The following is a 22,514-nucleotide window of genomic DNA, read 5'->3' on the forward strand; positions in this document are numbered from 1 at the left end:
AATATTTCTGTCACCCTCACACAAGAAAAAGGTTCCAAATAAATGATATTATTACGTGTTCCACCACCCATGTTATTTACATTATTAAATGTCCATGTGGGCTCTGTTATGTCGGTAAAACCACCCGCTCTCTCAAATAGAGAATTAGTGAACGTAAAAGTGCAATCAGGAGAAACGACAGGGATTATCCAGTCGCTGTACATTTTAATGACCTGAAGCATGACATTTCCACCTTTAGATTTTGTGGCATTGAGAAAGTTAAGATATCAGACAGGGGAGGTGATAATAATAATACTCTGAGTAAAAGAGAATGTTTTTGGATTTTCACCCTCCAGACATTATTTCCAAAAGGACTTAATGATGAAATGCCTATGTATGTTATGCTGTGAATTGGAACATGAAATATGTGTCTCTTGTAGATTATTCTGACGTTTTTCATATGATGTACCCAATGACTAATGAAAACTTGCTATGTCCTCATTGAGATTATACAGAAGTGTTCAATATGCCTTATTTATACACTTGTGTAATATTTATGAAATGCATATTGTTATATTTGGTAGCACTTATTTGTTTTTTTCCTTTGCCTCCAACCCCTTTCGATATGTTGAACAGATGTGGGTGGGGCCAGATCTACATAAGGGTGCAACTTTCAAAAAATCCCAAAAGCTCTGACGAAGGCCGTGTGGCTGATACGTAAAGCTTATTAAATATCGGTGTTACTATCAAGAGCAGTGTGCGGTTTCCATTTTCCTTGCAAATGGAATAGACAAAAGGTGGAAATTATAGGCAATTAGCATGATTGCTAATTGACCTCCAGCAGGCCACAAATGTGCATGTGTCTGCTCAAACGGTCAGAAACAGACTCCATGAGGGTGGTATGAGGGCCCGACGTCCACAGGTGGGGGTTGTGCTTACAGCCCAACACCGTGCAGGACGTTTGGCATTTGCCAGAGAACACCAAGATTGGCAAATTTGCCACTGGCGCCCTGTGCTCTTCACAGATGAAAGCAGGTTCACACTGAGCACATGAGCACATGTGACAGACGTGACAGAGTCTGGAGACGCCGTGGAGAACGTTCTGCTGCCTGCAACATCCTCCAGTATGACCGGTTTGGCGGTGGGTCAGTCATGGTGTGGGGTGGCATTTCTTTGTGGGGCCGCACAGCCCTCCATGTGCTCGCCAGAGGTAGCCTGACTGCCATTAGGTTCCGAGATGAGATTTTCAGAGCCCATGTGAGACCATATGCTGACACATGCACATTTGTGGCCTGCTGGAGGTCATTTTGCAGGGCTCTGGCAGTGCTACTCCTTGCACAAAGGCGGAGGTAGCGGTCCTGCTGCTGGGTTGTTGCCCTCCTACGGCCTCCTCCACGTCTCCTGATGTACTGGCCTGTCTCCTGGTAGCGCCTCCATGCTCTGGACACTACGCTGACAGACACAGCAAACCTTCTTGCCACAGCTCGCATTGATGTGCCATCCTGGATGATCTGCACTACCTAAACCACTCATACTTTTTGGAGAAATGTCCTCTGGTCTGATGAAACAAAAATAGAACTGTTTGGCCATATTGACCACTGGTATGTTTGGAGGAAAAAGGGGGAGGCTTGCAAGCCGAAGATCACCATCCCTACCGTGAAGCACGGGTGTGGCTGTCACGAATCCCGTTTCCTGAGTCTGGTTTTTGCCTGTGTTCTGTTCTGGAGTGTTTTTCCGGTGTCCTGGAACGCACCCTGTCTGGTTGACGGGCGTTTTAGCTAGTTGGGAGATCTCAGATTACCCGCACCTGTATCCCATCAGCTATCTGTGCACCTGGTCCTGATCATCATCTCTCCTCTTCATAAGCCCGGATCTGACATCCATTCCCTGCCGGATCGTTAGCCTTAAACAGTAGGTTGTGCCAGCGTATCAGCCTCCAGCTTGATAGAAATAGTTTTGTTGTTTTTGTACGTCTTGCTTGCCTGAAACTTACCCCCGTTTGTTCTGTCTTCAGTTATTCACCCGGATCACTTTCCCCATTCCTGCCTGGTCGTCGGAGGCTTCCGCTACTCCCTTGGACCCACCTATTCACTCCCATCTACTCACCACCGCTGCCCGTTACGCTACCTGGATATTTCTACCCCTTCATATTCACTTGTAAATAAATACTCACCTACTTCCTACTCTCCTTGTCCTGGTCTGCTTCTGGGTTCGATTTTGAAAGAACTTGACAGAACGATCCGCCCACCAGATGAACCCAGCGGACCTGGACCCCGTTTGCCATGCCGTTACCCAGCAGGGGAAGATATTGGAACAACACAACACGGCGCTACAGGAGATAGCGGGTTCAGTCTGGAACTTATCTGCTAGCTTGTCGAAGATCCAGGATCAGCTCAGGTTGCCGGCGGGACATCCACCACCTGTTTCACCCATCTCACCTGCCGATTCTGGAGAGGTTTCCTTCCGTGAGCCCAAGGTTCCGACGCCTGATAAGTACGAGGGGGATTTCGGAAGATGCCGTTCATTTCTTATGCAGTGTGGCTTAGTTTTTGATCTACAGCCCTACTCTTACGCCACAGATAAGGCTAGGATAGCTTTCGTGATTGAACTGCTGCGTGGTAGAGCTCTGGAATGGGCTTCAGCCGTTTGGGAACGACCGGACACCTGCATGGCTTCATACCAGGAGTTCATGGCGGAGATGAGAAAGCTTTTTGACCATCCTGTCCGAGGTAAGGACGCAGCTAACTCTTCGCCAAGGAGCTCGCAGTGTGGCAGACTTTATGATCGAATTCAGGACATTGGCTGTGGAGAGTGGTTGGAATGAGGGTTCACTACAAGCGGCTTTTTACCAGGGGTTGTCGGAGCAACTCAAGGACGAGCTGATATCCTATCCAGAGCCTAGTGACCTAGACAGCTTGGTTACTTTAGCTATTCGGGTAGATAATAGAGTCCGAGAGAGAAGGAGGGAGAAGCAGTGGGGGCTGTCCAATCAATCAGCAACTCGGTTACCATTTGGTTCAGGAAATGGACCAGAACGTGTTGATCATGCTTCCCCACACGGGATTAGTGGAGGGGTCTTGCCACCAGATCCTGAACCAATGCAAGTGGGGCGACACGGGCTAACTAAGGAGGAGCGCCAACGTAGACGTGAGACCAACAGCTGCCTCTACTGTGGTAGCTCGGGACATTACATCTCCGCCTGTCCACAGCGCCCGTTAAACTGCCCGGCTCGCTAGTTTTGGGAGGAATTTTTGCGAGCCAGTTTCAACCTCTCAAGAATCCTGTCAGACCCCGTTTTCCTGCGACCCTTATGAATAAGGATCAGAGCTTAGAGATTAACGCTTTTATCGATTCAGGTGCCGATGGCAGCTTTATTGATGCCGACTTGGTGGAACAGCTGGGGCTTTCCAAGGAGCAATTGCCGGAAGCCATTGAAGCAACCACTCTGAACGGCAGTAGTCTGGCACGGATTACGATGAGGACTGAACCGGTTAAGATGTTGTTGTCGGGGAATCATTCAGAGTTTATCTCCTTCCTCATTCTGTCCTCGCCCCATGTTCCTCTGGTTCTTGGTTACCCCTGGCTGAAGGAACACAATCCCTCGTTTGATTGGGTGACGGGTAAGGTAACTAGTTGGAGCATTGAGTGTCATGCTAACTGCCTTAGGACTGCCTGTTCTCCTGCTGTTACCAGTCAGGTCAGTGACTCTGCTCCTCCTGATTTGTCCCTGGTTCCAGAAACATATCACGAGTTGGGTGAAGTATTCAGTAAGCAGAAGGCTCTGTCCCTTCCTCCCCACGACCTTATGACTGTGCGATTAATCTGTTCCCTGGAGCTGCCTTTCCCAAGGGACGGTTATACAGTATCTCTCGACCTGAACGTGAAGCCTTGGAGACCTACATCAAGGAGTCTCTAGCTGCAGGTCTCATTCGCCCCTCGTCATCACCTCTGGGAGCAGGATTTTTTTTTGTGAGTAAGAAGGATGGCTCTCTTCGACCATGTATTATTATCGGGGGTTGAATGATATTACGGTTAAGAACAAGTATCCCCTGCCCTTGATGAGCTCTGCTTTCGACTCTTTACAGGGTGCTACGGTTTTTACGAAGCTTGACCTACGTAATGCTTATCATTTGGTTCGGATCAAGGAGGGGGACGAGTGGTTGACTGGGTTCAATACTCCTATGGGACATTTTGAGTACCAGGTGATGCCGTTTGGACTGACCAACGCTCCTGCTGTGTTCCAAAGTATGGTGAATGATGTTCTGAGAGATATGATTGGTATTTCTGTGTTCGTTTACCTGGATGATATCCTCATCTTCTCGAGGGAGCTTTCTAGCCACGTCCAGCATGTCAAGCAGGTCTTGCAGCGGTTATTGGAGAACCGTCTGTTCGTGAAGGCTGAGAAGTGTGATTTTCACGCCCACACGACGTCCTTCCTCGGGTACATCATCTCCAGGGGAGAGATCATGATGGACCAAGAGAAGGTTCGGGCGGTTCGGGATTGGGCCCAGCCCGGTACGAGATTGCAGCTCCAGAGATTCCTGGGGTTTGCAAACTTCTATCGGAGGTTTATCCGTGATTACAGCCGGGTGGCCGTCCCTTTAACTGCCCTGACGTTTTGCACCAGAGATTTCTGTTGGACTCCTGAGGCAGACCGAGCATTTCTGGACTTGAAGAGCCGATTCACCAACGCCCCGATCCTCTCTCAACCTGACACTTCCCGTCAGTTTGTTGTTGAGGTGGACGCGTCTGATGTGGGGGTGGGCGCCATCCTGTCCCAGCGTAGCTCCACTGACGGTAAACTCCATCCCTGCGCCTTCTACTATTGTCGTCTTTCTCCAGCTGAAAGAAACTACGATGTGGGTAACCGGGAGCTTCTCGCTGTGAAGCTTGCCTTGGAGGAGTGGCGTCACTGGTTGGAGGGAGCGGAGCAACCGTTTGTGGTCTGGACTGACCACAAGAATCTGGCTTACGTGCAATCGGCTAAACGTCTCAACTCCCGTCAGGCCAGGTGGGCTTTGTTTTTTGGACGCTTCAATTTTTCCCTGACGTTCCGACCTGGGTCGAAGAACGGGAAGGCGGACGCCCTGTCCCGGATGTTCTCCAAGACGGAGGAGAGTGGGGCCAAGACTGAGACGATTATTCCCCAGAATGTTGTCGTGGGAGCCGTTACATGGAGGATTGAGGAGGATGTGATGGCGGCCCTTCGGACGCAGCCCGGGCCCGGTAACGGTCCACCCGGTCGGTTGTTCGTGCCTGAGTCGGTCCGCTCTGCTGTCCTTCAGTGGTCCCACGCCAGCAAGATAGCTTGTCACCCTGGCGTTGCTCGGACTATGGCGCTACTGCGCAGACGATTTTGGTGGCCTGCCATGGGAGAAGATACCCGGAGGTTTGTTGCCGCTTGTCCTGTTTGTGCGCAGAATAAGAGTTCCAATCGGCCCAGCTCTGGGCTTCTTTACCCCCTACCTATTCCCCGGCGACCTTGGTCGCATCTGGCCCTGGACTTTGTCACGGGGTTGCCCTCTTTTGTTGGTAACACGGTTATTCTGACCATTGTGGACAGATTCAGCAAGTTTGCTCACTTTGTCCCCCTCTCCAAGCTGCCTTCCGCCACTGAGACGTCCGAGATCCTGGTTAGGGAGGTTTTCAGGGTCCACGGGTTGCCCTGTGACATTGTTTCTGACCGTGGTCCTCAGTTTACCTCTGCTGTCTGGAGATCCTTCTGTTTGGCCATTGGAGCTACAGTCAGTCTCACTTCTGGATTTCACCCCCAATCTAATGGTCAGGCGGAGAGAGCCAACCAGAAGATGGAGTCCACGCTGCGCTGTCTTGTTTCCTCTGATCCCACCTCTTGGTCCTCTCAATTACCCTGGGTCGAGTATGCCCATAATACTCTCCCTTCATCTGCTACTGGGATGTCTCCCTTCCAGTGCCTGTACGGTTACCAACCTCCCTTGTTTCCTTCTCAGGAGAGGGATCTCTCGGTTCCCTCCGTCCAGACCCATATTCGTCGTTGCCACCGGACCTGGCATCGGGCCAGGAAGGCTCTCCTTAGAGTTTCTGACCGGTATCAGATCCAGGCGAATCGTCGCCGTATTCCTGCCGCCGCTTATACGGTCAGAGATAAGGTTTGGTTAGCTACACGGGATCTTCCTCTACGGACTGAGTCGAGGAAACTGTCACCGAAGTTCATTGGTCCGTTTGTAGTGTAGAGAATCATTAATCCGGTGGTGGTCCGACTCAAGTTGCCTGCAACACTTAGAGTACATCCCACCTTTCATGTCTCCTGCCTCAAGCCGGTTCACCTCAGTCCTCTGTTGCCCCCTCCTCCTCGTCCTCCCCCTCCTCGGATGATCGGAGGTGGTCCTGTCTACACGGTGCGCCGCATCATGGACTCAAGACGGCGGGGTCGAGGGTTCCAGTATCTAGTGGATTGGGAAGCATATGGTCCAGAGGAGAGGAGTTGGATTCCTCGGCGTCAGATCCTTGACGCGGACCTGCTTCGTGACTTCTACCGCCTCCACCCTGGCGCTCCGGGTAGTCCGCCCGGTGGCGTTCGTCGGAGGGGGGGGGGTACTGTCACGAATCCCGTTTCCTGAGTCTGGTTTTTGCCTGTGTTCTGTTCTGGAGTGTTTTTTCCGGTGTCCTGGAACGCACCCTGTCTGGTTGACGGGCGTTTTAGCTAGTTGGGAGATCTCAGATTACCCGCACCTGTATCCCATCAGCTATCTGTGCACCTGGTCCTGATCATCATCTCTCCTCTTCATAAGCCCGGATCTGACATCCATTCCCTGCCGGATCGTTAGCCTTAAACAGTAGGTTGTGCCAGCGTATCAGCCTCCAGCTTGATAGAAATTGTTTTGTTGTTTTTGTACGTCTTGCTTGCCTGAAACTTACCCCCGTTTGTTCTGTCTTCAGTTATTCACCCGGATCACTTACCCCATTCCTGCCTGGTCGTCGGAGGCTTCCGCTACTCCCTTGGACCCACCTATTCACTCCCATCTACTCACCACCGCTGCCCGGTACGCTACCTGGATATTTCTACCCCTTCATATTCACTTGTAAATAAATACTCACCTTCTTCCTACTCTCCTTGTCTTGGTCTGCTTCTGGGTTCGATTTTGAAAGAACGTGACAGTGGCAGCATCATGTTATGGGGTGCTTTGCTGCAGGAGGGACTGGTGCACTTCAGAATACAGATGCATCATGAGGCAGGGAATTTATTTGGATATAATAAAGCAACATCTCAAGACATCAGTCAGGAAGTTAAAGCTTGGTCGCAAATGGGTCTTCCAAATGGACAATGACCCTAAGCATACTTCCAAAGTTGTGACAAAATGGCTTAAGAACAACAAAGTCAAGGTATTGGAGTGGCCATCAATCCTATAGAAAATTTGTGGGCAGAACTGAAAAAGCGTGTGCGAGCAAGGAGGCCTACAAACCTGACTCGGTTACACCAGTTAAACAATTTAAAGACAATGCTACCAAATACTAATTGAGTGTATGTAAACTTCTGACCCACTGGGAATGTGATGAAAGAAATAAAAGATGAAAAAAATAATTCTCTCTACTGTTAATCTGACGTTTCACATTCTTAAAATAAAGTGGTGATCCTAACTGACCTAAAACAGGGAATTGTTACTAGGATTAAATGTCAGGAATTGTGAAAAACTGAGTTTAAATGTATTTGGCTAAGGTGTATGTAAACTTCCGACTTCAACTGTATTAATTAACATGACTTTAAATATTTGTTTTATTTTATTACTTTATTATTTCATTACAAGTCATCTCATCTCTGTAGAGCTGCTGCCTATGTTGTCTGACATAATCACTATTTAAGTAGTGATTTCAAAGTAAATAAGGCATACTTTTAGGACTGCTGAACACCAACTATCAATCGCTTAGTTCATGCATGTCTAAATCATGTCTAATCAATTGATTTTACCACAGGTGTTTTCCAATCAACTTGTAGAAGCATCTCAGAATGGTCAATGGAAAAAGGTTGCACCTGATCTCAATTTTGAGTCTCATAGCAAAGGGTCTGAATACTTATGTAAATGAGGTATTTCAGTTTTTAAATTTTTATACATATACAAACATTTCTAAAACACTGTTTTCACTTTGTCATTATGGGGCATTGTGTGTAGATTGATGAAGCAATTTTTTTTATGTAATCAATTTTAGAATAAGGCTGTAACATAACAACAACAAAAAAGTCAAGGGGTCTGAATACTTTTCGAATGCACTGTACCACAGACAGACACGTCACAGGGGCTATACAGCAGAAGCATCCGTTTAGAACATATGTTGGTGAGAGGAAGTCTAATCGCGGGTAGTGTGAGAAGATGGAACTAGGTAAAACTAGGCAGACATTCTAACCAGTTAGAGGGCAGGATAGACAGACTGGTATACCACAGACAGAAGTGGTAACACAGACACGTCACAAGCATCCGTTTATAACGTTTTCTCATGACCAAATATGGTAGTGACAGGAAATCCAGTCAAATATCTTTGGGTATACACTCCCAAAAGCAGAACAACAAGATGGACAATCCTGCTGTTGTGCAAGAGAGGGGGGAGGGCCTCCAGAAATCAAAACATACATATTTACTGGAAACAGTGCTAATGACGCCATCATTCACCACTCCTCTCCTCTTATAAACCCTCCACCTCACCTCACAAAAGAAACGTCTCTTTAGGTCTCTCTTTCTCGTCTGCAATAGAAGCTTTGATACTTTTTTTAACACGAGGCTAAATAAGTAGCTATATTCGCTTGCCATGGATCAACCACCACCGTACCAGCCAGAGTTTGTCCCAATGAAAGGAAATAAGTACATGCGTCTTGAAGACACTCACGGAGCGCCCAAGTTCCAACATACTGTCGTCTTGGGACAGCCACAGCCCGTTGTACCGCAGCCCAGGGATCACATTATCTGGTCACTTTGCAGCCTCGTGTACGGCAACCCATTCTGTCTCGGAATGTTAGCGGTGTATTTCTCCATAAAGGTGAGTTGGAATTCTCCTTATATAGCTTTTTATAGCAATGTCTGGTGTTGGTGCTTGCATTGTATGGATTTTGAAGTTGAGCAAGTTATTATATAGGCGACCAACTTTGAACTATGGAAGGAAGACAGCATAACAATTATCTACATTTGCGTTTCGCTCTCGTGTTATCACACTGTTATAAAAATGTGTAGCCTATACTTCATCTATATGCTCCATAGATCTTTACTCCAAAATAATTGTTTTAAGGAGTATTAAACCACTAAGAGTGTAATACATTACTGAGATCATCCCATTAGTGTGAAATGTCATGTTGTGTGCATGTTGTTAACTAATATGCATCGCTACATAAACACAATCAGCAACACATGAATAATTCTATAATATAAATTATTCTACATTTTGTCTTCCAGTCCAGGGATAGGAAGATGGTTGGAGACTTGGAGGGAGCAAGAAAACACGGGAAGACTGCACGCTGCTTTAATACTCTGACCCTGACCCTGTCAATCCTCGGGCTGCTCTTCCTCTTCATCACCTATGGTATCATCATCTACCAAGTTGCACACTGAGTAGCTCCAGTCTTTGCTTTTGTAAAAAGTGTTCATTTGGAAGTCTTGGCATGTGTTATACACCTCTAGGATTGTGTCCTGATACATTTCAGCTCATCTCTTTAACACACACACACCACAGAAGTTCCTTCAGCACTGTGTACCAGATCTTATTTGCTCTTCTTTAGTTTTGTGTTTTTCCAAGATGCAAGATGATTCTTTTGAAGTTCCATTCAAATGTAAGTTTTTATAAATAAATTCAACATTTTTGTAAATGCATTACATTTCAGTTTTTATAGCTGTAATGGATGTTAATGATTCTGTGAGACTCGTCCCATATAGACATACACTCACTTAACAAGAAAACAATTCCCATGGCTTTGTATCTACTTGGCCCAGACAGCGTAACAGAACTTGGCTCGGGTCAGCAATTAAACTGTCAATGAACATACATATCCTGACATGGCTTGCCTTTGTTCTCCCTCTCCAACAAAGTTTAAGCCACAATCTGTACTATTTATGGTTGCTAAGATTACTTGTCCTTGTGTGATATAAAGATGTAGGAATTAGAGTATGTTAAACAACTTTATCAACCCCAAGAATGAACAGTATTAGGTATTTTTGACTTATTTCTCTGATACAACATCAACATCTGTTTATAATTTGTAAAAGTGGAATTTCCAGCAGTGTATAATGTCCAGGCCTGGTTTCCGGAGACAAGCTATGTTACCAGGAATCCCTGGCTTGCTGTGTCACAGTACTCTTGAATAGCTTACTATCATCTATTTTCCCTCTGGAGAAAATAGTCTGTGTAGGATTGATGGGTAAAACAAACACTATTCAATTCATGGTCCTGTTAAATAAAATACTTACGTTTATCATTCCTTCTATACTTCCCCTTCTCCCTGCCTTATCTGACAAAGGTGGATTGGCGAAAGTAATAACTGCAGACTTTATCCATTTATACACAGAGATTGCTTACTTTAAGATGAATTAATGTCGGAGAATAAAACAAATTAGATCTGGTAAAAGATAATACAATGAAAAAAACGTGTTTTCTATATGTAATACATATATATATATTATATATATTTTTTCTCATCTTTGAAATGCAAGAGAAAGGCCATTATATGACTTTGGACTCTAGGCTCAATTTAGATTTTGTCCACTAGATGGCAGCAGTGTATGTGCAACGTTTTAGACTGATCCAATGAACCATTGCATTGCTGTTCATTACTGCCAAAATGTGCCGAGTTGGTCAATTGATACATTTTCAAGTTCATAACTATAGAGAAAATACAAACATGATATGGTAATAAAAATGTATGTTTACACACTCCCAGGAATGTCATAAATTATGGTTAATTAGCTTCCCTACGGGGGAGGGAGGGCAGACACAGCAGGGCTTCAAACTGTAGAAACCAGTTCCAACATTTCAATATAAAAAGGGATTTTATCAAACAAAATTAGGCTACATTTTATCTCTGGGACCCTCAGGATGACAAATCAGAACAAGATTACTGAATATAAGTGTATTATTTACCTTCAGAGGTGAATGTATCAAACCAGTTGCTGTGATAAAAGCACTCTCCTCAAATAATAGCATGATATTTTTTCACTGTAATAGCTTGTGTAAATTGGACAGTGCAGTTAGATTAACAAGAATTGAAGCTTTCTGCCCATATAAGACATGTCCATTTCTTGGGAAATGTTCTTGTTACTTACAACGTCATGCTAATCACATTAGCGCACGCTAGCTCAACTGTCCCGCGGTGTTGAGGACACCGATCCTGTAGAGGTTATTAAACCCTTATTACTCCCTTCAGGGGGTCTGACCTCCTGACCTCAACCCCCCTTCGCCTAATCCACAGATGTCCATCCGCTTCCCCAATAGCAATCCTGTGATCTCCTCCCGTCCACCAAACATATTCCAAAGCCATCTGTCTTTCTACAGAAAACCATTAACTTCTGACATAAAATCCAGTCTCTTTTACTCCTTATATTCTAGGCTTCTGATCTATCATGTATTTAATTTCTCAATGTTCAAAGTTTAGCCCGAATCCAACACTGTGTGGTTCGAGCCCTGAATGCTGATTGGCTCACAGCCGTGGTATATCAGACCGTATACTACAGGTATGACAAAATAGTTATTTTTACTGCTCTAATTATGTTGGTAATCAGTTTATAATAGCAATAACGCACCTCGGGTTGTGATATATGGCCAATATACCACGGCTAAAGGCTGTGTCCAGGCACTCCAGGTTGCGTCGTAAATGAGAACAGCCCTTGCCGTGGTATGTTGGCCATATACCACACCTCCTCAGGCCTTATTGCTTAATTATAGCACTGTCACATGTAGAATATCTTTTGCATTTAGGAGATCTGACATTTATTAATGTGATATATCACTTAGCAAATGTTTTACTTGCCTGAGTTAATAAATCATAATTCATAGCCATAACCTTGCCTTCATAGGAATGAAGGCAAAGTTATGGTTCGCCCAATTAATTAATTATCAACTAATTCAGTAATAATCAATTCCATATACACGATGGTCGCTGAACTCTCAACCTTTTGGCCCGTAGCACTGCGAGTAATCATCTCAATAGAATTGGGCTGTGCCGTCGATAGTGCTAGGCTCCGGTAGAAGATTGCGGGATCGCCACCTACCACAGACAAGCTCGCTCTCTAGGTAAGTAAAGAAATAAAACAATAGTAAAAAGATATTTGAAAATAAGAGTAGCAAGGCTATATACAGACACCGGTTAGTCAGGCTTATTGAGGTAGTATGTACATGTAGGTATAGTTAAAGTGACTATGCATATATGATGAACAGAGAGTAGCAGTAGCGTAAAAAGAGGGGTTGACGGATGGTGGGACACAATGCAGATAGCCCGGTTAGCCAATGTGCGGGAGCACTGGTTGGTCGAGCCAATTGAGGTAGTATGTACATGAATGTATAGTTAAAGTGACTATGCATATATGATAAACAGAGAGTAGCAGCAGCGTAAAAGAGGGGTGGGGGGGGGGGGGCACACAATGCAAATAGTCCGGGTAACCATTTGGTTACCTGTTCAGGAGTCTTATGGCTTGGGGGTAAAAACTGTTGAGAAGCCTTTTTGTCCTAGACTTGGCACTCTGGTACCGCTTGCCATGCGGTAGTAGAGAGAACAGTCTATGACTGGGGTGGCTGGGGTCTTTGACAATTTTTAGGGCCTTCCTCTGACACCACCTGGTGTAGAGGTCCTGGATGGCAGGCAGCTTTGCCCCAGTGATGTACTGGGCCGTATGCACTACCCTCTGAAGTGCCTTGCGGTCGGAGGCCGAGCAATTGGCGTACCAGGCAGTGATGCAACCGGTCAGGATGCTCTCGATGTTGCAGCTGTAGAACCTTTTGAGGATCTCAGGACCCATGCCAAATCCTTTTAGTTTCCTGAGGGGGAATAGGCTTTGTCGTGCCCTCTTCACGACTGTCTGTGTGTTTGGACCATTCTAGTTTGTTGGTGATGTGGACACCAAGGAACTTGAAGCTCTCAACCTGCTCCACTACAGCCCCGTCGATGAGAATGGAGGCGTGCTCGGTGCTCCTTTTCCTGTAGTCCACAATCATCTCCTTAGTTTTGGTTACGTTGAGGGATAGGGTGTTATTCTGGCACCACCCGGCCAGGTCTCTGACCTCCTCCCTATAGGCTGTCTCGTCGTTGTCGGTGATCAGGCCTACCACTGTTGTGTCGTCTGCAAACTTAATAATGGTGTTGGAGTCGTGCCTGGCCATGCAGTCGTGGGTGAACAGGGAGTACAGGAGGGGACTGAGCACGCACCCCTGGGGAGCTCCAGTGTGGCAGATGTGTTGCTACCTACCCTCACCACCTGGGGGCGGCCCATCAGGAAGTCCAGGATTCAGTTGCAGAGGGAGGTGTTTAGTCCCAGGTTCCTTAGCTTAGTGATGTGCTTTGAGGGTACTATGGTGTTGAATGCTGAGCTGTAGTCAATGAATAGCATTCTCACATAGGTGTTCCTTTTGTCCAGGTGGGAAAGGGCAGTGTGGAGTGCAATAGAGATTACATCATCTGTGGATCTGTTTGGGCGGTATGCAAATTGGAGTGGGTCTAGGGTTGCTGGGATAATGGTGTTGATGTGAACCATTACCAGCCTTTCAAAGCACTTCATGGCTACGGATGTGAGTGCTACGGGTCTGTAGTCATTTAGGCAGGTTGCCTTTGTGTTCTTGGGCACAGGGACTATGGTGGTCTGCTTGAAACATGTTGGTATTACAGACTCAATCAGGGACATGTTGAAAATGTCAGTGAAGACACCTGCCAGTTGGTCAGCACATGCCCAGAGCACACGTCCTGGTAATCCGTCTGGCCCCGCAGCCTTGTCTATGTTGACCTGTTTAAAGGTCTTACTCCCGTCGGCTACGGAGAGCGTAATCACACAGTCGACGGAACAGCTGATGCTCTCAAACATGCCTCAGTGTTGCTTGCCTCGAAGCGAGCATATAAGTGATTTAGCTCGTCTGGTAGGCTTGTGTCACTGGGCAGCTCGCGGCTGTGCTTCCCTTTGTAGTCTGTAATAGTTTGCAAGCCCTGCCACATCCGACGAGCGTCGGAGCCTGTGTAGTATGATTCAATCTTAGCCCTGTATTGACGCTTTGCCTGTTTGATGGTTCGTCGCAGGGCATAGCGGGATTTCTTGCAAGCTTCCGGGTTAGAGTCCCGCACCTTGAAAGCGGCAGCTCTGCCCTTTAGCTCAGTGTGAATATTGCCTGTAATCTATGGCTTCTGGTTGGGGTATGTACGTACAGTCCCTGTGGGGACAACGTCCTCGATGCTCTTATTGATAAAGCCAGTGACTGATGTGGTGTATTCCTCAATGTCATCAGAAGAATCCTGTGATAGCAAAACAGTCCTGTAGTTTAGCATCTGCTTCATCTGACCACTTTTTTATAGACCGGGTCACTGGTGCTTCCTGCTTTAATTTTGGCTTGTAAGCAGGAATCAGGAGGATAGAGTTGTGGTCGGATTTACCAAATGGAGGGCGAGGGAGAGCTTTGTACACGTCTCTGTGTGTGGAGTACAGGTGATCTAGAATGTTTCTCCCTCTGGTTGCACAATTAACATGTTGATAGAGATTTGGTAGAACTGATTTAAGTTTCCCTGCATTAAAGTCTCCGGCCACTAGGAGCGCTGGGTGAGTGGTTTCCTGTTTGCTTATTTCCTTATACAGCTGACTGAGTGCGGTCTTAGTGCCAGCATCTGTTTGTGGTGGTAAATAAACAGCCACGAAAAGTATAGCTGAGAACTCTCTAGGCAAGTAGTGTGGCCTGCAATTTATCACAATATACTCTACTTCAGGCGAGCAAAATCTAGACTTCCTTCGATTTCGTGCACCAGCTGTTGTTTACAAATATGCACAGACCGCCCACCCCCCTCCCCTCCTCGTCTTACCGGAGTGTGCTGTTCTATCCTGCCGATGCAGCGTATATCCCGCTAGCTGAATATCCATGTCGTCATTCAGCCACGATTCCGTGAAACATAGGATATTACAGTTTTTGATGTCCCGTTGGTAGGATATTCGTGATCGTACCTTGTCTAATTTATTGTCCAATGATTGCACGATGGCGAGTAATATTGATGGTAACGGCAGCTTTCCTACTCGCCATCTCCGGGTCCTGACGAGGCATCCGGCTCTTTGTCCTCTGTACCTGCGTCGCTTCCTCTTGCGAATAACTGGGATGTCGGCCCTGCCGGGTGTTTGGAGAATATCATGTGAGTCTTGCTTGTTGTTGAAAAAATCTTTGTCTAATCCGAGGTGAGTGATGGCTGTCCTGATATCCAGAAGCTCTTTTCTGCCGTAAGATACGGTTGCAGAAACATTATGTACAAAATAAGTTACAAATAACGTGAAAAAAACACATAATAGCACAATTGGTTGGGCGCCTGTAAAACTGTGCCATTTTATCTCTAAGACTGGCCTGCTTCTGTGCCTTCTAGACATTTCTACACCTTATAAACTGTCGAGAGTAGACCCACAACTGATCCAAATGGAATGAAACATTCAAATCATAGAGCGTTTGGGCCTTTATTCAAATAACATTTTCACTGCAGTTTACAGCCAAGAGTAGAATTTTGTGCTCACTTGAAAACAATGATGCAATTACTCATTACATTGTGGTGTTGTAGGCTAGTGTAGGTAGTATGATTGTATTGTCCCCAAACAAGACCCATAGGGGAGCTTTTTGAGCTGCATGTATTATGTCTTCACTGATCTTTCATGCGCAATGATGCAACAGGCATCTCCGCTGCCTTTCCGCTATTCCTCTATGATCTTGTGGATTTATATAGATAATTGGTGCAACTTTGAAAGATTTTACTTCCAGTTAGCTAGCAAGATTAAATAAATGCTTGCCAGCTAGTTAGCATAAGATAATGTCTGCTAGCATAGCTAGCTAACCCCTAGTTAGCAGGGTTAGAATAGGGGCCAGGGTTAGGATTAGAATAGGGTTTAGGTTAGGGTCATAATAGGGGTTAGGGTTCAGTCCACAACTGTTCATAAAACACCTTAAAAAATGTATTTTCAGATGAGAAATGTTTCTAACAAAATATGTGATCGTGGTGGCTATAGGGAAGATGCACTTGGTTGTGCCCTGAATGCTATTGAAAATGGGCAGAACGCCCATGCTTTAAATGTATCAAGCACAAGGCGAGACCCAGATGCAGAGGCAGATGGTTGGAGTCTTACAATGTTTATTAATCCAAAAATGGGTAGACAAGAGAATGGTCGTGTACAGGCGAAAGGTCAAAACCAGTTCAGAGTCCAACAGGTACCGAAGGGCAGACAGGATGGTCAGGCAGTGGTCAAAACCGGGAAGCCTAGCAAAAGAGAATAGAAAAGGAGTACGGGAAATAACACGCTGGTTGACTTGACTAAACATACAAGACGAACTGGCAGAGAGACAGGAAACACAGGGATAAATACACTGGGGAAAATAGGCGACACCTGGAGGGGATGGAGACAATCACAGGGACAGGTGAAACAGATCAGGGCGTGACATAATGTACCACCCAAAACCCTGAGGCGCCACCGAGACAAGCAGGTCAAAACCCCAGGCCACAGCCATTTGGGTGGGTTATCAGTCTTCACTAGCTCTTTCAAATGTGATCTGGTGAGTCATATCCCAAAAATGTAAAGAGCCCTTTTTGGACTTACATCATGTGATGTGAAAACTTGCCTTTGACCTAGCGGAGAGGATGGGAATCCAAAACACATCCAATAAAGAAAGGCAGTTGGCAAAGACTGGTTTTACAGTTTTATGAAGCTCCCAGGGTAGCTGGGCAAAAGGCCCCTTTCCCCCCCAAAATGTATTTGATTAAATAACAACATCTGTTGACTGTGGCCATTTATTTACCTTTATAATTTGTTACCCTAAGCATCGCCATCATCCACCTTTGCTATTTTGTCAACAATTAGACATTGATCTTAGGGGTGAGGCATCTTACCCCATGTTACCCTGTGATTGCTAGTTAGACTATTGCAAAACTGGACAAATGATCCACTTACCACCATTGTCACTATGAATGGTAGATAGAGGGCAGGATAGACAGAGTGGTATTAGTGCGGAGTGATTAGTGCTTTCTAAGGTCGTTGTGGTGTCTGTTAACCCTTTCACACGTACCATCACATGGGTGTGATCGTCCTACAGTGGTCCCTGAAGCTTACGATCACACCCTTGTGAACGGACAGTTTCGAGTGATGCAACAATCAGCATTTGAGCTGGCCACACTTTTTTCAGAAACTATTTACACAAACACAGTCCTTACAAAGTTATGTCCAGAATGTGAGCAGATTATTTTTCGGATGCAATGATCAGATATTCACAGAAGTATTGTAATGAAACAGCAGGGAGCAGGTCTCGAACCCTCAACCTTCTAGCCCGAAGTCCAGTGCGCTATCGACTGTGCCGCAAAAGCATGCTCGTGCTGCAGAGTCGATTTCCACGCTTATAAACCCAGGGTTTATAGTATCTATAGCATAACACAATCATCCTAACCGTAAAAATGTAGGCGCCACCGAGACCGAGGAAAGATTGACGCAACACAAGTGGTCACATTTTCTAACTCTCGTCTGACATACACTACAATATGAATTAGCTAATAGCAATTACTATGTATAATTAATCACATCATGGATGAGCTCACCGTTGATCAAAATAATTGAGTAAAACACTTTCTAGAAATCGAAAGTAATCCAAGGAGGATTAGTTTGCAGCCATGCTCTCTCCCCCCACCACAGATACCAAAGTTTGGTCTGCATGCATGTTGAAGGGGTGTGTCGTCTAGCATCACATCCCACCATTCACTTCCTGACGTTCTCAAAAAATGACTGAACCCTTACTCACCTCATTTTGTTATAGCATATTTGGTCCGACAGACGATTCCGTGAGACCCGGAATGCATTATGCCAACAAACATGGCTCCACACACATAGCTGGAATTAGCTTAGCTTATCATAATTAGTACAACCTTCAAAAAAGTATTTACACACACTATGTGCCCATTACAATATATGCAAGAATCGGAATGCATGATTTATCATGGTAATTAAAAAAACATGAGAATAATACAGTAAATATATCAATAATTACAACAAAACATTTTCTGATAGTGATTTATTGATAAAAATGGCACGTGTAGGCAGTCAATCACGTAACCTCTGTGAGCTATGCTGTAGCATTAGCAATGTCTTTCAAAAGGAGACAACTCACAAATGCGGAAATTCTGGAGATAAAAAAAAAAAATACCTGACAAAGAGTCTGAAAGTCAGGAATCAGATTCTGACAGTGAGGAGCTGCCCCCCAGTAATTGAGAACCCTGAATCTGAGGACCCGTTGTCCACTGACAAAGTCCCAGTTCCCTTTGAAGATGCTGGTGGTGATGATGGAGGCAGACCGGCAGTGGATGAAGTACAGGAGTTCTGTGGTAGCTGGAAGGCCGCCAGCCATTTCACCCCTCCTGGCCCTGCTGTTTGCTTTGATGAGTCCCAGTCTGGAGTGCAACACCCCTTGCCATTTCCATCTGAGGCAGAGTGCTTCAAGTTGTTTCTGACAGAGGAGCTGGTGGGAGACATAGCAGAGATCAATCACAATGCCTTGGAGCTACAGGAGAAGAGAGAGCCAAGAGTGGGGGACAACCACAATTAGTGAAATGTATACATTCCTGGTGACAGCCCATCTCATGGGGATAGTAAAGAAGAACTCCCTAAGAGAATACTGGAGCACAGATCCTATGTTTGTAACTCTTCTTTGTTTGTAACTCTTCTTTGTCACCCAATTTTCCCAAGACTGCATTTCATCAACAGTACTACTGCCATCCTAAATGACCCGTTATACAAAAATAGAAAATGTCAACTGCTGGCAGTAAAGTGGCATGACAAACGAGACATCCGTGTCCTCTCCACTGTCCATACAGCAACCATGTCGGCCACAGGGAAGGTGGACCACCTGACGGGAGAGAGAAAAATCAAACCAGACTGTGTGCTTGATTATAACCTCAAAATGGGGCAGTGGATAATGTGGACATGATAAACAGCTTTGTGGAATGCACTCAGAAAACGAACCAGTGGTATAAGAAGATATTTTTCAATATTTCCAGGGTAGCTTCAAAATACAACAAGCCAATACTTCTCTGACGCAATCAGCATTGTTTTACAGAGCTAATATAAGAATGTAACTAGCTACATAAGCACGATTGAATATAACACCATAAAGGTTATGACATGAGTAACGTTACCCCGCGTGTTGTTAGGATTTATGTTTATGCACTATAGCCTGTTAGCATATTGTTTGAAGATGAATATTGTTTTGTTACACACACACACACACACACACACACACACACACACACACACACACACACACACACACACACACACACACACACACACACACACACACACACACAAACAATACAAATGGGTGTGTGTAGGTGTGTAAGGACTGACCAACACAGGCCATAAAAGCTGTGGTCAGTCTGGAGAGGGGAGGGGTGCATCTCTCTAGGCCATCCAGGAGGTTAGATTCCTGGACAATACCATATTAGGAACTGTTTCAGTGTAGAATCGACAGACACAAGACGGATCTAATCTACCCAGCAACCAGATGTGGACAAAGGGAAGCGCCAAGGGGCTTGGACAAATCCGAGGGCCAGCAAAGGCGGGGCAAAGTCTAAACGGCACCCAGCCTCTACTGTGATAGGCCAACTGACGCGCTGGAACTACGTCATCACGGTATAAGAACAGCGGTTTACGTACTTCCTGCCAGTTCTCTGATCTACCCTGCGCGGAAATACAGTGAACCCGTATATACAAAAATTGCATTTACCATTTATCGTTTGAGTTTAATTAAAATACTTAAAATATATTCGGTGACTCTGAATCACATTTTGTCCTGATGCCAGATTTGAACTGACGCAAATCTCTTTCTGTGTCCGCGGTTATAAGGAATATACACAAATATATTATGCTCCATACACAGTGAACTACAGTAGAAACGGTATAACACGACATTTGCAAACATTTCTAAAACTCTGTTTTCGCTTTGTCATTATAGGGTATTGTGTGTAGATTGATGAAGCCATTTTTGTATGTAATCAATTTTAGAATAAGGCTGTAACATAACAACAAAAAAGTCAAGGGGTCTGAATACTTTCCGAATGCCCTGTACCACGTAACGTTTTCACAGTCAAATATCTTTGGGTATACACTCCCAAAAGCAGAACAACAAGATGGACAATCCTGCTGTTGTGCAAGAGAGGGGGGAGGGCCTCCAGAAATCAAAACATACACATTTACTGGAAACAGTGCTAATGACGCCATCATTCACCACTCCTCTCCTCTTATAAACCCTCCACCTCACCTCACAAAAGAAACGTCTCTTTGGGTCTCTCTTTCTCGTTTGCTCGAGAATCATTGTCTATTTTTTAACACGAGGCTAAATAAGTAGCTATATTCGCTTGCCATGGATCAACCACCACCGTACCAGCCAGAGTTTGTCCCAATGAAAGGAAATAAGTACATGCGTCTTGAAGACACTCACGGAGCGCCCAAGTTCCAACATACCGTCGTCTTGGGACAGCCACAGCCCGTTGTACCGCAGCCCAGGGATCACATTATCTGGTCACTTTGCAGCCTCGTGTACGGCAACCCATTCTGTCTCGGAATGTTAGCGGTGTATTTCTCCATAAAGGTGAGTTGGAATTCTCCTTATATAGCTTTTTATAGCAATGTCTGGTGTTGGTGCTTGCATTGCATGGATTTTGAAGTTATATTATATAGGCGACCAACTTTGAACTATGGAAGGAAGACAGCATAACAATTATCTACATTTGCGTTTCGCTCTCGTGTTATCACACTGTTATAAAAATGTGTAGCCTATACTTCATCTATAGGCTCTATAGATCTTTACTCCAAAATAATTGTTTGAAGGAGTATTAAACCACTAAGAGGGTAATACATTACTGAGATCATCCCATTAGTGTGAAATGTCATGTTGTGTGCATGTTGTTAACTAATATGCATCGCTACATAAACACAATCAGCAACACATGAATGATTCTATAATATAAATTATTCTACATTTTGTCTTCCAGTCCAGGGATAGGAAGATGGTTGGAGACTTGGAGGGAGCAAGAAAACACGGGAACACTGCACGCTGCTTTAATACTGTGACCCTGACCCTGTCAATCCTCGGGCTGCTCTTCCTCTTCATCACCTATGGTATCATCATCTACCAAGTTGCACACTGAGTAGTTCCAGTCTTTGCTTTTGTAAAAAGTGTTAATTTGGAAGTCTTGGCAGGTGTTATACACCTCTAGGATTGTGTCCTGATACATTTCTCGTACACACACACACACTTCTTTAGTTTTGTGTTTTAGAGATGCAAAATGATTCTGTTGAAGTTGTATTCAAATGTTATTTTGATCAATAAATGTAAATGTTTTGTAAATGTATTCCATTTGAGTCTTTATAGCTGTTAATGGATGTTAACGTTTCTGTTTAACTCATCTCATAGACATGGCTCACTCACTTAATGGGGCATGGCTTGTCTTTCTACTTTGTTGTCCCTCTCCAACAATGTTTAAGGTTGCTAGAATTACTTGTGCTTGTGTGATATAAACATGTAGGAATTAGAGTATGTTGAACAACTTAATCAACCCCAAAAGGGAACGGTATTAGGTATTTTTGACTTATTACTCTGATATAAATTGTAAACAGATGTTGATATAAAATTGGAATTTCCAGCAATGTAAAAAGTCCAGGCCTGGTCCCCAGAGACAAGCTATGTCACCCATGATTGCTGTTTGGCTGTGTCACAGTAATCTTGAATTGCTTCCAAGTTGGATGACCGTTCAAAAATATTTTTTCACAGTCGGGCAGCTCGTTTTTGTTCGAGTTCCCACTTTTCTTAAAGGCACTGAAGTCAGAGGTCAGAGATTTCCGAGTTCCAAGTTCAGCTTCCGCGTTCCCAGTTGGTTTGAACATATTCCAAGTACAAATTACAAATATCAGGCACAAATATAAATTATACAAATGATCAGCAACCAACTTAGTGTGTCTACCGTGTTCAGATTCCATTTTCCCGCACTATATTCAAAGGACAGTATGCATTCTACAAATGGTGGAATAGGCTAAATATCTTAACACTGATGACAGTAGCTAGCTACTGTAGGTAGCTAGCCATCTAACCTCTGTAGCTTGCCAGCAAGCAACGCTAAAGGGATTGTATACCGGTTGGCATAACTCTAGCTGGCTAGCATTTATGAGGCTAGCAAACACGTTCCTCACATGCCAGGAACGTATTTCCTCCAACGTTATAATGAAAATGTGCCTCTTGGTCCCAAAACACAAGTTTTAAGGTAACCAATCGCCCTTAAAGGGGCAGCTGAACAGTTTGTCTCTGAGGTTTCGGTTAAAAGACTCAGGTCA

The 22,514-nt window shown here is 44.9% G+C and overlaps 2 protein-coding genes across 2 annotated transcripts; both read left to right on the top strand.

Moving 5' to 3' along the window:
• The first annotated feature begins 8,557 nt into the window (after positions 1-8,557).
• Positions 8,558-10,411, top strand: LOC129839448 (dispanin subfamily A member 2b-like). The gene is made up of 2 exons (XM_055906919.1): positions 8,558-8,985; positions 9,396-10,411. The coding sequence occupies exons 1-2, from the start codon at positions 8,758-8,760 to the stop codon at positions 9,549-9,551; spliced, it is 384 nt and encodes a 127-aa protein (XP_055762894.1). The 5' UTR covers positions 8,558-8,757; the 3' UTR covers positions 9,552-10,411.
• A 9,945-nt stretch (positions 10,412-20,356) lies between these two features.
• Positions 20,357-21,538, top strand: LOC129839825 (dispanin subfamily A member 2b-like). The gene is made up of 2 exons (XM_055907489.1): positions 20,357-20,775; positions 21,179-21,538. The coding sequence occupies exons 1-2, from the start codon at positions 20,548-20,550 to the stop codon at positions 21,332-21,334; spliced, it is 384 nt and encodes a 127-aa protein (XP_055763464.1). The 5' UTR covers positions 20,357-20,547; the 3' UTR covers positions 21,335-21,538.
• The last annotated feature ends 976 nt before the right edge of the window (positions 21,539-22,514 follow it).

Source organism: Salvelinus fontinalis, chromosome 40 (assembly GCF_029448725.1).
Source record: "Salvelinus fontinalis isolate EN_2023a chromosome 40, ASM2944872v1, whole genome shotgun sequence".
NCBI classification, from domain to species: Eukaryota; Metazoa; Chordata; class Actinopteri; order Salmoniformes; family Salmonidae; genus Salvelinus; species Salvelinus fontinalis.